At 43.7% G+C, this 15,709-nt stretch overlaps 1 protein-coding gene and 1 pseudogene across 1 annotated transcript in view; both read right to left on the bottom strand.

Moving 5' to 3' along the window:
* Nucleotides 1–777: 777 nt before the first annotated feature.
* The window catches only part of GLP2R (glucagon like peptide 2 receptor), a 70,687-nt gene continuing 55,755 nt past the window's right edge, over nt 778–15,709 (bottom strand). Inside the window, exons 12-14 of the mRNA XM_077165965.1 lie at nt 14,321–14,459; nt 6,707–6,748; nt 778–5,792 (exon numbers count right to left, since the gene is read on the bottom strand). Coding sequence (XP_077022080.1) covers nt 5,457–5,792; nt 6,707–6,748; nt 14,321–14,459 — 517 coding nt within the window. The 3' untranslated portion in view covers nt 778–5,456. The remainder of the gene's footprint in view (nt 5,793–6,706; nt 6,749–14,320; nt 14,460–15,709) is intronic.
* Nucleotides 11,956–12,467, bottom strand: LOC143685660 (ribosomal protein uL24-like pseudogene; annotated as a pseudogene).

Below are 15,709 nucleotides of genomic sequence, written 5' to 3'. Positions count from 1 at the left end.
ATTTTCTGTGTATAGATCCTTTACATCCTTGGTTACATTTATTCCTAGATATTTGGTTGTTTTAGATTGTTTTAAATGGAATTTTTTTTCTTTTATTCCCTCCTCAGATTGCTCATTACAAGTGTATAGAAACTACTGATTTGCTTGTTGATCTTTTATCCTGCTACTTTGCTGAACTCATTTGTTAACTCTAGTAGCTTTGTTGCAGATTTTGGGGGACTTGGTAAATATAGGATCATGTCATCTGCAGATGGTGACAGTTTTATTTCTTCCTCTCCAGTTTGGATGCCTTTTCTTTTTCTTGCTTAGTTGCTCTACCTAGGACTTCTAGTACAATATTGACTGACAGTGGTGACAGTGGGCATTGTTGTCATGTTCCTAATCTTAAAGGGAATGCTTTCAGTGTTTCACCATTGGGTATGATATTAGCTGTGGGGTTTTCATAAATGCCCTTTATCTTGTTGAGGAAGTTTCCTTCTATTCCTGTCTTTTGAAATGTTTTTATCAAGTAAGGATGCTGGATTTTGTCAAATGCCTTTTCTGTGTCAACTGAGATGATCATGTGGTTTTTCCCCTTAGATTTGCTAAAGTGTATTACGTTGATTTTCTTGGGTTGAATTACCCTTGCATTCCTGGGATAAAACACATTTGATAGTGGTGTATAATTGTTTTAATGTTCTATTAGATTCAATTTGCAAGTATTTTGTTAAGGATTTTTGTGTCTAAATTCATTAGGCAAACTCGTCTGTAATTTTCTTTTCTTGTAGTATGTTTATATATCTTTAATATTAGGATGATATTAGCTTCATAGAATGAATTAGGTAGTGTTCCCTCCTCTTTTTTTTTTTTCCAGAAGAGTTTGAGCAAGATTGATAATTTTCCTATAATGGTTGGTAGAATTCACCTGTGAGACCATCTGGACCTCAGCTTTTCTTTGTTTGGAGATTTTTTTTTGCATGGGCAGGCACCAGAAATCAAACCCAGGTCCTGGCATGGCAGGCTAGAACTTTGCCTGCTGAACCACCATGGCCTGCCTGTTTGGAGATTTTTGATGACTGATTCAATCTCTTTACTTGTGATTGGTTGCTGAGGTCTGTTTCTTCAGGAGTCCATGTCAGTTGTTCATGTTTCTGGGAATTTGTTCATTTCATTTCAGTTGTCTAATTTGTTATGCAGTTGTTCATAGTATATTCTTGTTTTTATTTCTGTGGGGTCAGTGGTAATGCCCCCTCATCTCATTTCTGATTTTATTTATTTGCACCTTCTATTTTTTTCTTTGTCAGCCTAGCTAAGGACTTGCCAATTTACTGCTCTTCTCAAAAAGCCAAATTTGGTGTTAGTTCTGTTTTTTAGTCTCAATTTCATTTATTTCTGCTCGAATCTTTTAGATTCTTTCCTTCTGCTTGCTTTGGATTAATTTGCTCTTCTTTTTCTAGTTACTCCAGGTGTACACTTAGGTCTTGGGTTTTGGCTCCTTCTTTTATAATGTAGGTATTTAGGGCTATAAACTTCCCTTTCAGTACTGCCTTCACTGCATCCCATAAGTTTTGATGTGCAGTGTTCTCATTTTCATTCCTTTTGAGATATTTACTGACTTCTCTCGCAGTTTTTTCTTTGGCCCACTGATTAAGACTGTGTTGTTCAATCTTAATATATTTGTGAATTTCCTAGTTCTCTGCCTGTTACAGATTTCCACCTTCATTCCACTGTGGTCAGAGAAAGTGCTTTGTATAATTTCAGCCTTTCTTTTAAAATTCATTCAGACTTGTTTTGTGATCCAACACAGGGTTCTCTTGGAGAATGATCCATGATCTTCTCAATCTACTACTTGAGAAGCATTACAATCCTGGTGTTTGGGAGTACAGTGTTCTGTATATGTCTGTTAGATCTAGTTCTTCTATCATATTATTCAAGTTCTCTCTTTCCTTATTGATCTTCTGTTTAGATGCTCTGTCCATTCATGTGAGTGGTGTATTGAAGTCTCTAACTATTGTAGAGATGTCTATTTCTCCCTTCAATTTTGCCAGTATTTGCCTCTGTATTTATGGGCACTGTGGTTAGATGCATAGATATTGATGATGGTTATTTCTTCTTGGTGTATTGTCACTTTTATTAATATATACTGTCCTTCTTTGTCTCTTATAACAACTTTGGAATTAAAGTCTGTTTTGTCTGATATTAGTTTAGCTACCCCAACTCTCTTTTGGGTACTGTTTGTGTGGCATCTCTTTTTCCAGCCATTCACTTTCAGCCAATTTGTGTCCTAGGGTCTAAGGTAAATGTCTCTTATAGACAGCATCTAGGAGGATCATACATTTTTATTGATTCTGCTAGTATGTCTCTTGATTGGGGAATTTAATCCATTAACATTCAATGTTATTACTGTAAAGACAGTACTTCAACCATTTTATCCTTTGTCTTTTCAATGTCATATTTTATTTTTGTTTCTTTTTACCCTGTTACCCTTACTAATAATTCTTTATTTCTACCTCTCCTCCAAGCCTCTCTCTCCTGTCTCTTCCTTTCAGTCTGTAAACCTCCCTTTAGTATTTCTTGTAGGACAGGTCTCTTGTTGACAAATTCAGTTTCTGTTTATCTGAATATTTTAAACTTCTTTGGGGGGGGGGGGGCGTTGTGAATGGGCCAGAAATCAAACCCAGGTCTCCTTCATGGCAGGCAAGCCTTCTATCACTGAACCAACTGTGCACCTCTCCAGTACCTTAAATGTGTCACCTTCTCGCCTCCGTGGTTTCTGATGGGAAATCAACACTTTTATTGAGTAGCCCTTGTATGCAATGGAGTGTTTTCCTCTTGCTGCTCTCAGAATTCTGTTTGGCATTTGGATTATGATTAGTATGTATCTCAAATGAGGCCTATTAGGATTTACTCTGCTTGGAATATATTGTGCTTCTCAGACCTGTATATTTGTATCATAAGAGTTGGGGAAATTTCTGGCCATTATTCCCTCAAATAGTCTTTCTTCCCCTTTTCCTTTCTCTCCTTCTGGGACATCCCTGATGGGTTTGTGTGCTTTGTGCTGTCCTTCAATTCCCTGAGACACTGCTCAGTTCTTCTGTCTGCAGTTTCAGGTGTCCTGTCTTCTAGTCTAGTGGTCCTGTCTTCTGCCTGTCCAAGCCCACTGTGGTATGCCTCTCGTGTAAATATCCTTTATCTCTCTAGCCATATTTTCCTTCATTTCCTTGAATTTAGATTTGTTTGAACATCTTGGATTAGTTCCAAATTCTGTATCTCCTCTGACTTTTTAATTTGTTCCTTTGACTAGTCTGTGTTTTTTTAGAATGGCATGTAAATTTTTGCTGATATCTAGACATTTGATTTTCCTGATGATTTTACTCTGGTCAGTTTCCCTCTCTTGCCTGGGGCTTTGTTGATTAGGTTTGAGTTAAGGCTCTTCTCTGACACTTGGTTCAATGAATTACAGATCTTTAGAACTGCCCATGTTTAATACAAACAGGGCCAGAGACCTATGAAGGGGGAGCACATCAGTCCCAAAAGGCCCTGGAGAGAGGGCTGGGAAGGACTCCAGAGAGCCTTTTTTCTGTCAAGATTCCTGAAGGTGTCCTTTCCTGGCTAGCCCAGCAAGCACCACTCTTGGACCAACTGTTCCCCACAGCCCTAAAGTGGGAGTGTGTATTTTTTTTTCCAACCTCCCAGGCTCCATACCTACAGAGGGCTAAAACAATGGCCTGGTGGACCCCTGCCTCACTGCAACTGCAATTTAGAGTCAGGTCTCAGTGATCCAGATTCTCCGGTCAGAAGGCATGCTTGGCCCTGGTCCATGCCCCTCCCTGTTCCTAGGGAGGAGAGTCTCCGCCTTCCTCTCAATCATGCCACAGGCAGCTCCGGTCCATGCTAGAGAGTACTTGCCTTGAGGTTGGTGAATGGGGGCCGGCCACTGCCACCCAGTGATTCACTCAAGTTTTTTGCCACAGTTTCTCAATCTCCTCTTCTTGCTCTTTCCTGGATGCTGTACTATGCTCCCTGGCCTCCAGAGTCCCAGAACTATTGTTTAGGACAGTTTCTGCCTGTCCACTAGCTGTTTTAGGAGGAGGGGTGTGCCCTATAGCTCCCTATTCCACCATCTAACCTGGAAGTTGAGAAAGCATTGGATGTCATCTATTTTTTATTTGCTAAATCTGGCAGCCCTATCTGAGAAGTATCTCCTCACCCCTAAGATAAGGCAGCATTCAGTCCCACAGCAACATACCCACCCACGTACACATACATTTGGCACACTATGAAAGCAACACTCCCAAGCAATAAAACACTGTTTCCACTTGAGGTCCCTCCCTTGATCTTACTCCAGCCTTCCCCTCTTACAGTTTCAGCCACTGAGCTAGATGTAAATGACTGGGTCCTCCTCAGTCCCCCCAAGGACCCTCCATTCAAGTTCAACTCAGATCCCCCCTCTCCCTGCAGAGCGGGGCCCTTCCCTCTCAATGCCACACTTGGGATGCCAGGATCAGCCATGGTCACATCACCTTAGCTGGGACCCTCCTGCTCGTAGTACCTATGCCCAGCTGCGGAGTAGAACTCTTACAAGCAGGAACTCACATCAGGGAAAGCACAAGGATTTGCCATAACCCTGTCAGTAGCAAACCAAAAATGGTGGGGGCATTCACTGCCCTGAGGAAACAGTAGGGCTCGCAGCTACCAAGCCAGGGCAGAGAGGAGAGGAGATTCTGGAAGGCTTCTGGAGCTGAGGCCAAAGGACAGGTCCAGCAGAACTTTCATTTATTGTGGACAAATTATTAAGCCAAGGGAAGGAAGAAAAATTTGATAGGCAAGGAGGAGAGAAGGAAAGGAGCAGAGTTCCAGTGGGGGGCATGGAGCTGCACACCATTAGAGAAAGGTAGGCTGAACAGCTGACTGCAGAACCCTCTCACTTCATCCTGCCATCCACAGGTCAAGGACGCTTCATGCTCCCCCACGCCCCTGCCTGTGCTTTCAAAGTGAGGACTTGCATCAGAATTACCTGAAATGCTTGTCAAGCAATTCCTATGTTTGGCCATCCTCCAGACTCTCTCCTGGACTCTCAGGCATGAATCAAAGGTTCTGCACTTAGAAAGCTTCCCAGTCAGGTCTTGGCCACCTTAAACCCAACCACAGACGAAAATCGTGTCCCCTGCTAGGTGTAGGAAGAGTCCCTAGCTGGTCTCTATTTAAAAGATCTCTCTCCCATGGGGTTCTATTCACAGACACCAAGGGCTGGTGGTTATTCTGAGAAACACAGCAGAGGGACTTACCAAGGGGATAAGAGCAGGCAGAAGCTATGAATGTTCGCCTCTTTCATATGCAGCATGAAAGACCCAATGATAAGCTCCATGTTGAACTGGGCGTACGAAGAGTAATGATTCTGTGCTCGGCAACATCGGTCCTTCCTTAGCCCTCCCTGTCCTAGACCTCTGTAGTCCCCACGTGGTCGGCCCCCCGCCCTAGATGTCACTCTCCTCCAGAATCTCCTCCGTGGTGTTTGCCAGCGCGAAGTCACCCTCACTGCTCTCTGACAGGCTGCTGCCCCTGGGCCAGGCTGTGTGACCTCGCTTCGGCCCTCCACAGAGCTCCCCGAGGCCCTGTGTGGCAAGGTACTGGAGTGGCCTGCTACCAGGTGAGGGCTGCAGCTTCTGCCGTTTTCCAGCATCTCCCACCTTGGACAGCTTCTTGGGATACTTCCCCAGGAGCCTGAAGTTCTTCTCCAGGATCCAGGCTATGCAGCCGGAGCGTCGGGCCAGCAGGAAGCAGAGCCAGTGTCTCCGCAGCTCGGCCTTCACCTGCCAGGGGAGACAAGACCTGTTTCTCATGTGGCTACCCTTGGGAAATGTACCTTCTGATTAGGGGAGATGAACAAAGAGAAGTAAAGAAATGCACATGAGAGTATGAGAGGGTGACACTGTGAGGCCAGTAAGCAGGATGATGGGGAAGGAGGCAAACTCCAGGTATGATGCTCAGGAAAGGATTCTGCTAAGCCCTGCCTGGTGATACCAAGCCCGACGTTAAGGATGTAAAGGCAGTAGCTCTGAGCAAGATGGGTGAGGGTTTTGCAATGAAGCAGCGTACATTTTAATGGGTGGAGGTAGGAAGGAAAGGGGGCTGGAAATAGCTGCCAAATCCTAAGACTGATGAAAACAACTGATCTAGCCATTGTTCCTGTTCTTTTCAAGCCTCTTCCCAGGGGAGAAGAGAGCTGTTGCAGGTCATGTAATAATAATAATCCAAATCATCATAGTTACCATGTACTGAATCATGTGTTCAGCATACCCAGAGCCACACTACAAGTCAAGAAGTTGTTACACCTGTTTCATAGATAGGGAACCAAGGTTCAAAAAGATGCAGTGACCTGCTAACTGACAGAATTCCTACATGGGTAAGCAAAGGCTGGACTGCAGCTTTTTCAAATCCAAATTTCAGGTTATTTTCTCTCTGGTTCTACTACTCACAGCATGTCTCCAGCAGCTCCAGCAAGGCCAGCACTGGGATCTAGGTTTCTTTGCACCCATCCCCTTTCCTTTTCCCAACTTTCCAAGCTGGCTTCCCCATTGGGTGCTCACAACACAGATTTCTCAGAACTGGGGCTAGTCACCACACTTTCTCCTGTAACACCGACACGTAGAGAGCCCGCCCTGGGGGTGGTAGAATGACAGCCCCTATCTCCCTTGCAGCCAGGATGGCTGCACAGAAAACGTACCTCTCCATTGGCAAAGCAATACTGGAAGGCCACGAATAATCCCTGGAATGAGAGGAAGAGGTGGCATGAAATTCTGTTCATTGGAAGATAGGCCTGAGAGTTACCATGAAAATCCAAAGACCCCCGCCCCCCCCCCCCCAAATCCAGGAGCCCCTAAGAAAGGCATGCTGCTGAGTGCTTACATTAAGGAGAAATTATACTGGTTACATTCATTCAAACATGCATGGGGTCTCCTCTTCTTACTCTGATACCCATCACCCATTATCAGTTTAGGAGCTTGCTTAGATGCTCGTAGGTCAACTATGGTTAAACGCCACAAACCCTGTGTGATTCATCCCATTATACAAAACACTGTGCACAAACTCTCGGCAAGGCCACTACTCCATTTCTATTGGTCATACTGGGTATTGGCCAAGCTTTTACCTGATCTGCATCCTTTCCTGTTAGAAACTGACCCTCCCTAACTCTCTGGACTTCTGGTAGGGTGGTCAATCATGTGTTTTCCCCATGTTCTAAGATGGCTATCACCACAACAACCCATCCCAATGGCCCTGGGACCCAAGTAGGGCCCATCAGAGGTCTTTTCACTGTGAAAAGAGAGATGGTTGCATCCTCTTCTCTGGGTTTTCCAGCTTTGAAGTTGATGTAAGCTTGGAGCTGCTAATGGACACATGCCTAGCTATGTGGAGAGAGCCTGTCTGAGGATGAAACCAACACAGAAAAAGCAGAGGACATAGGAGATGGTAAAATACAGATTTCTGATAATATTCTGAAAATCTGGATCCAGCTATTGCCTGATCCTGGAATTTTCAGTTATGGGAGATAATACTTTTTTCTCTTAAGTCAAAACATTTCTTTTAAAAAGATCATTTTGCTCCAGTGATTTTCCATCACACAGAATAAAATAAAAACTTCTAATCATGGCAGGACCTAGGTGATCTAGGCTGTCCATGTCTGTGACTTCACCTTGTACCATGCTTCCCTCACCCACAATATTTTAACCTCACAGGTCTTCGCTTCCTCCAAAATGTCAAACAATGTCTATTGCTGTATAACGAATTACCCCAAAACTTAGTAGTTCAAAACAATAAATATGTATCACATTATATACTTTCTACGCATCAAGAACCTGGCAGCAGCTTGCCTGGGTATTCTGGCTTAGGATGTCCCTCGTGAAGTGACAGAGGAGATGTCGGCCAGGGCCGCTGATGCCTGAAGGCTCTCCAAGGACCCGCTTCCAAGATGGCGCCGTCACATGCCTCGCAAGTTGATGCTTGGTTGTTGGTGGGAGGTCTCAGTCCCTCTCCCTAGAGATGCTTTGAGTGTCATCACGATGTGGCAGCTGATTCCCCCAGAGGGAGTGATCCAAAGGAGCAAGACAAAAGCTACAATGCCTTTTGTGACCCAGCTCAGAAGTCACGCCTCACCATTTCCATAATAGCCTAACAGTCACACAAATCAACCCTCTTCAGCGTGGTGAGGGGCTACCCAACAGCGCCAATACCAGGAGGGGGCCATTTGGGAAGTTGGCTACCACAACTTACTTCTTCTCAGGTCCCTTCATCCTTGCTGTTTTCTGGACCATACTGCCCTCAAATCTCTGCCTAACTGGCTTCTCAAAGTTCAGGCCTTAACTCAAATATCACCTAAAAGAGAGGTCTTCTCTGACTACCCAATTTTTGGCAGCCACTCATGTCACTATCACAGTTCTCTATTTTATATTCTTCACAGACCAAGATCATATTATTACTTGTTATTCTCTTTCACCTCCTCCCTCCACTACAAGATCCCCAGCACCCAAGACAATGCCTGGCACAAAACAGAAGTTCAACAAATATCTGTTGAATGGATGAGGGAGTGGATGAATGAATGAATTGATGAAAGAGTCTCGCCTTGTTTCAAGGTCAGACCACTTCTAAAATATGACAGGGCAATTCCATTCCTATTTTCTTCCCAGCTGTTTAGAACTATGGACACGATTACAATAAAAACTGTAGACTGCTTTTATACAGTATTTTCATTCACAGAGCACTTTTGTCAGGGAGGTTTCAATAAAAGGGGTAATCTCTTGGAGTTGGAAATTTTTCCAGATTCTCTGCTTAATTAGCAGAAGCCCAGAATCAAAGATGCTTCACTAATATTTCTTCCCTATTGTTCTGCCAGACTTCTGCTCTTCCTGACTTGTTAAATAGCCACAGCTTTCCCTAACTAATCTATTGAATTTGGGTTGCATGTCTGATATGTTTGTAGGACCCAGTGGTTTGAATCCTTGTGGGAAGGACCTCAAAAAATGCCAGGAACTCACAAGGAAAGGACATGTTTCCAACTAAACTTGGAGTTTACAGTGGTAGGCTGACTCCTGGGCCATCTTCCTTGGCAACATTTTCCTCACCCTCTTTTACTGAAAAGAGAGGCCTGGTGCCAGGAAGGAGCTAAAATGGAAAGGAATCGTGAAATGTTGCTCTTGGAGATGGTTTTTCTGCTCTTCCATATATAAGCCTTGTTTTGCATACTCGTTTGGAACCAGGCCATGGGACTCCTTACTGACTATGCATGGTTTCTGCCCACTGGGGTGGAATTTTCCCTCTCTTCCACACCTGGATATTCCATGCCTGGAGCCACCAAATGGGGGCATGGTCCTATTAATAGTTTTCACACACATAATCTCACTGGAAGTCAGTGCTGCCCTGGGTGGTTGGCAGGCAGGTATATCTGCCTCCAGGCACAGGAAAACATGATATCAGAATTCTGGCTTTCAGCATACTGGAATTCTCATGAACAAGTTGTCTGAAAACGGATTCTACATCACTTCCTCAGGTTCTTGCTTAAATGTTTTTAAGACCACCCCAGAGTCTGTCATTCTAGAAAAAGCAAGTGCAAAGGAAGCAGGTCCCATGAACATATGGCTTTCCCTTCCCATATCACCTCCACTTGGTGGTCTCTCCAAATATCCCTCGGTCGTAGGAGGCAGGTGAAACTCTCTGAACCAAAACCCCTCAGATGAGTGGAGGGCCCCCTAAAGCAGCAAGGAAAGGAAGCTGCTAGGTCCTATGCTGACTCCTGCTGTTCTTTATGGTAGAATTACTAAGATAGAAATCTAACAAATGGGGCTCAGTTTGGTTTTCTCAAAATGTGGGAGGATCTGGGTCAAGCTGTGTGTCCAGACATCTGCCTACCCATCTCCCAACCCTCGTTCCCACCCCAGGGCTTACTGCAGCCACATGACGATTCTGTCCTCCTTCGGGGTGAAACCACATGAAGCTGTATGTGTGATTCACAAAGCTGGCCTAGAAGCAAAGTTCTAAGAGAGACTACTCTCTAAAGGATTCCATGGTCAACTAAGCTTGAAAATCCTCCAGCCCCTCTGAGACATCTGTTCTGCATGGCCTCACCTGAGGTCTGGTCCTCACCTGGTCTTGAGTAGGTAAGATCAAGTGACCAAGGGCTCATATGACTGATTGTTCCCACGGAGGGGGAGGGGTGGAGCACCAAATACCTCTGACATAACAGCTGCAGATTTTTGCTTTTGTTTTTATTTTCTAATTTGGGATTACCTTTTAAAGAATATTAAAGTCAAGCAACATAGCACACACAAATTACTAAGCTTTAATATTCTTTAATTTAAAGAATATTAAAGCCAAGCAACATAGCACACACAAATTACTAAGCTAACTTAAACATGTTTTCATAATGAAATAAAAAAATAGTTACCAAGAGTTCCTCTGCCTCAGTTCAGAATGACACACAACTCAGCTCTCACAGGAGAAAAAAATAAACCTTGTCCAACTACCCAGACCCAAACCTCAGACTCTGTCTCCTTGGCCTCTGGTGAGGGTGCAGGGGCCAGGCACATTCTCCCTGCTCTGTGCACAGAATCTCACAGACCCTGCCTGGTGGCAGAGGATATAAGACTCTGAAAGAGGAGCTTCATGTCTATAGCTTCTTCTGACCTCACAGAGCACCTAAGAGGCACTACAGCATCGTGGTTAGGAGCAGGGACTTAACCTCTGAGCACAAATTTCATCTCTGCCACTCATTAACATATGCAATTTTTTTTCTGAGCCTCAGTACTTTCATCTTTAAAATGAGTATGATAAATCCTCACAGGGATGTTATGAGGAGCCAATGAGACTGCAAGTATCTTGTGTTAAATAGATCCTTTCTAGCATACTATTTTAGTTCCTTTGCTGGTGATTTAACTATATATATACATAAAGTTTCTTAGTGTTTGTTCCAGGGATTACAATATGCATTTTTAATTCACCACAATATTTTTCAGATTAATGCTAAGTTTATTTTAGGTGTGAATCTCTTTTTATCCTACTTGGATATGCTGAGATTTCTAGATGTGTAGATTAATGTCTTTCATTAAATGTGGGAAGTTCTCAACCATCATTTCTTCAGATACTTTTCTCTGCTCCTTTCCCTCCTCTCCTTCTGGATTCCCATTTTGTGTGTGTTGGTATGCTTGATGGCATTCCACAGGTCTCTGAAACTGTTCATTTTCCATCATTCTCTTTTCTTTCTATTCCTCAGGCTGGACAATGTCAATTGGCCTGTCTTCAAGTTCATTGATTCTTTCTTTGACCACCTCAAATCTGATATGGGCCCTCTATAGAGAAATTTTCATTTCAGTTGTTATATTTTTCACCTTCAGAATTTCCATTTGGTTCTTAAAATTTCTATTTTTATAAACAATTATCTAATTGATGAGTCATTGTCATCATACTTCCCTTTAATTCTTTGAATATATTTATAATAGTGTATTTGAAGTCTTTTGTCTGCTAAGTCAAACACGTAGCACCCTCAGTGAAAGTTTGTATTGACAGCCTTTTACCTGAGTATGGATCATACTTTTCTGTTTCTTTCCAGGCCTTATACATTTTTGTTCAAAACTGGAAGTTTTAGATAATATCTTGTAGCAACTCTGGATTCTGCTTCCCCCACCCCACAGGGGGTTGTTGCTGCTGTTTGTTTAATAACTTCTGTGGACTAGTTCTATGGATTCTGTCTTCTTTGTGAGGTACACAGCTACTGACGTTTCTACTTTTTTTGGGGGGGGGAGGGGAAACATCTCCAATTTTTACCCATAAATTAATCAAAACTGCAAAAGTAGATTCATGCAGGCACATAGCAATAACAAAACAAGATAGAAATGAAACATTCTAGAGACACATTGAAAAGTTCCAAAGGAACACAATGCTAGGCTAAAATGCATAGTTAAACCATGATTGTATAACAGGATACCTTCATCCCTGCATTTTCTCAGTAAGTTCTTCCTTATATTTGCCTTTCTCTTCCCCAGCATGTCAAGATTTGGCTTTGCATCCAAGAATTTCTTTTCTGATCTTTATCCAGTTTTAGCCTGGTGATAACCCCCTGGACAGTTGTGCCATTTGCCTTCTCACATTGCACCCTCTAGATGTGGATGACATACTTCTTTCTGTACACCTGGACTACCTTGCCAACTGGCTGACCTTTGTAGCATCCTTGAACCATATGGACCTCCTCATCCTTGTGGATGGGCATGGAGCAGGTGTTGTATTTCTGCCACAGATCCTTGGGGAGAGGGGATGACATGATCTTCCTACACGAAGGAGCACTGAAGTGGCCTTTGCAGTCCTTGCTGCATTTGGAGGTCACAAAGGGGTTGAACTTCATGGTGACAGTCTACCTGGTGCCAGGCGACCTAATTCCTCTGCTTATCTTTTAGGTTTTGATTTTTATTTTTAAGGGTGTCTTCCTTCCCCTGTTTATCATAGTAGAGTGGTCAGCCAATGATTGGTCGGAAGTTATGCTCAAACACCCCGAGCCAGTAAGGCTTCCACACTCTTTGTCAGTGGCTTGAGGAACACATTCAAAGTTCAGACTGCTTATGCCTTCTCATGTTTCCTCTGTTGTGTGTGTGCATGGCCCCATACTCAACGAGGGATGTGTGATTATTCTCTCATCTCTCCTGAGTATGCATGCAACTTTGCACATGTATACCTTACTAGTCCATCAGAGAGATATATGGGAGCTCATCAATGCTCATGACAGCCATCTCATTCCTCTGTTATCCCTATTAAATTTCTGGTTAGCCTGCCAATTTGTTGCTTGCCTAAACTATGATCACAACTTCAGACTAACTTCATTCTCTTGTCACTATGATTGCTACTATTTCTGGTAATGCCCAGGGAGGTAGGCCTTCTCTGCTCTCTGACTCAAATCAAGTCAGCCCCTTCTGAGGTGAAGCTTCTAGTTTTCACTAGAATTCTCCTCACTACTGGAGAGGGGGTTAGGAGACAAGAGCAGCCCAAGAGAAAAAATGGCACAAACTTGCACTGTTCTTACTCAAAGTACAGGAATTTTTCTTGAACAAACTCTTCTTAATCTTTTGCATATCTTTCATTGATTTCTAGGGTCCTGAAATCATTCTTATTAACAATTTTATCCAGTTTTATCATTGTTTTGGGGGGAGAGGATATTCCAAACTCCTCTGTCCTCCATTCCAAAAGCCCTACCATTGGCATTTAAAGATGATTAATTCCAAGATTAGTACTGTATGGGGCCTTTGTTGTGTCCAAACTGTCTGCTGAAGTCTTCCACATTACTGACCCTTGATGAGCCATGTCTTCCACTAGTTAATGCTCTTGTATAGTCCCCTCCCCTCAGTCTGAGCTGGGCCTGTGATTTGCTTTCAACAAAAGAATGCAGCAGGTGTATCACTGTGCCAGTTCCAGGTCTTGACATTTAGAAGATCTGGCAGCTTCCACTTTGGTACCCTTGGGCCATGTAAGAAATTCACTAACCCTATTGGAGAGACCAGATGGAGAGAACACATGGCCTGTGAGAGTCCCTAAGATTGGATGGAACTGAGGAACAGAGTCAGTGGTAAGAAATGAGCCCGGAAATATGACCTACATAAAGCCACTCCAGGCAGTCCCAGCCATTGAGCCACCCTAGCTTAGGCACCAGACATGGGAGTGAAGGAGCCAGCTTGCAAATTCCAGCCCCAACATCACATGGAGCAGAGATATGCCATCCCTAATGCATCCAACCAAATTCCTTTGTCCTACACAGAACCACCAGAAATACTAAAAATGATTGTCATTTTAAGCCACGCCACTAAATTTGGGGGTCGTTTGTTACACAGCAGTAGTTAACCAAAATACCTAACCATACTGGCCTCCTATTTCTAGTCTCAGCACCACCTCCCCCTCACATGGTTCAAGGGCCTCCCTGGTCCCTATCCAAGTTGTCTGATGTTCTGAATGCATGTCACTTGAAGTACAGACAATGTTCATTTTGCACAGTGTTCTGCAGAGAATCCAGCAAAAATAGGCACTTAATAAAAGGTTTCATGTTGACATTCCCAGTTAACATGATCATGAGTCACCCCGAAGATCATCGCCCAGGAAACTGACTGCCTTTCCTTTCTTAGCCACTGAGTCAGGCGGGTGGAATCAAGGCAACACTTGCATCCAGGTGCCCCTCTTCTGCCAAAGGTACTCACTGAGAAAGCCCATCAATACTAGTACGCATCCCCAAACCTTCTCAAGTTCAAGAACAATTGAGCTGCATGCATTTTGCTTTCTCCAGAGCCAACGTATCATGACTCAGACCCCTACTTACATGGAAAGAGCTCAGTGTCAACTGAATGAAGAGTCGCACACGTTTTGGAACTCCTTGCACTTGTTCATCAGTGATGAAGAGGAAGAGGATCTCGTGAACACCCAATAAAGGAATGAGGATCAGCGTCGATTTTGCCAATCTGTAAAGGACAATCAAACTACTACTATGAGGGCCACATGGCAACTAGGAACACTTCCTGCCCAGCTGTTCATGCCTTTACTGTAGCTCTTATACTGGTACAGTTGATTTTCCAATTTGCCTCCTTGACTACACATTCAATGACCAAGGGTCTTTCACTATTGCATCCCTACACCCAGCTCAGGATAGATGTTCAGAGAATACTCATTGAATGGATGAATAGTTTCCTCCTCTCTATTTTGATATACCTATAGCCTTAATACCTCACCTACTGGAATGATTTCCATGCAAGTGGCTACCTCTCAGAAACACTCCACCCCTACAGCATTTCACCAGTTTCCTACTGTCTGACCAGCAGTTGCCTCTATCTCTCTCTCAATTCAGAGTTTTCCACGTCAGCTCTTTACTGAGCCTGAGAAGGGAAAGGAAAGGACTTGTGCAGTCTATGGTCACTAAGAGGCAACCCCCAGCCAAGGCTTCTGACTTCACACTTTAGCCTTGCACACTCCGCTCAGCTCCCACTCTGCCTTCCACCCCTGGTGACAGCAAGGGCTACGGCAAACAGAAAACTGATCCTCCTCATAAAAAGTGCTGGATGGAGGTCCTTGTATATAGAGACAAACAGTCCTTTTTGTCCACCCACATGGCCAAAGTGCACAGCTGGGGCCCAAACACTCCAAGCCAGTGGTTCCCAAATGTGGCCTTTAGAATTCCTTACAGAGCTTTCAAATATAGAGAGATTGATTCCTGAGTCCCAGTGTCTACCCCTTGAATCAGTGTCTCTAGAGGTTGGGTCTTGGGAATCTGTATATTCCAGGGGCTCCCCATGGGATTCTGAAAGCATCCAGTTCTCAGAACTAGTGCTCTTTACCATCAAGCTGCTTCTTGATTTAAAATTACACTAGCAAAAGTGATTCATTCAGGGCACAAACAAAACTGCTGTTCTGTCAACACTGGATACAAAGAGCTGAAATTCAATGATAATTTAGCCCAAGTCACTTTTCTTAAAGGGCTAGACTAGGAAAATATTTACCTCCCAAACCTCTTGGAGGAGAGGTAGACAGTAGTGTGTGGGCAATTTCTTCTGGAAGTTTTAGCTATATCCAAGAGGAAAGAGCTCTCTAAGAATCCTGCATCTGTGAGAGTCATTCCAGTGCAATGTCATCAATGAAGCAAAAAGACCTCACCTTTTTATGCCCTCAAAGGATTTAAAGCCAGCAGGAGGAACAGGGGTCACTAGGAAGGAGGGAA

The sequence above is a fragment of the Tamandua tetradactyla genome, chromosome 6 (genome assembly GCF_023851605.1).
Source record: "Tamandua tetradactyla isolate mTamTet1 chromosome 6, mTamTet1.pri, whole genome shotgun sequence".
Classification (NCBI taxonomy): domain Eukaryota; kingdom Metazoa; phylum Chordata; class Mammalia; order Pilosa; family Myrmecophagidae; genus Tamandua; species Tamandua tetradactyla.
The sequence above is the reverse complement of the archived record's forward strand: the minus strand, read 5'-3'. Positions and strand labels throughout refer to the sequence as shown.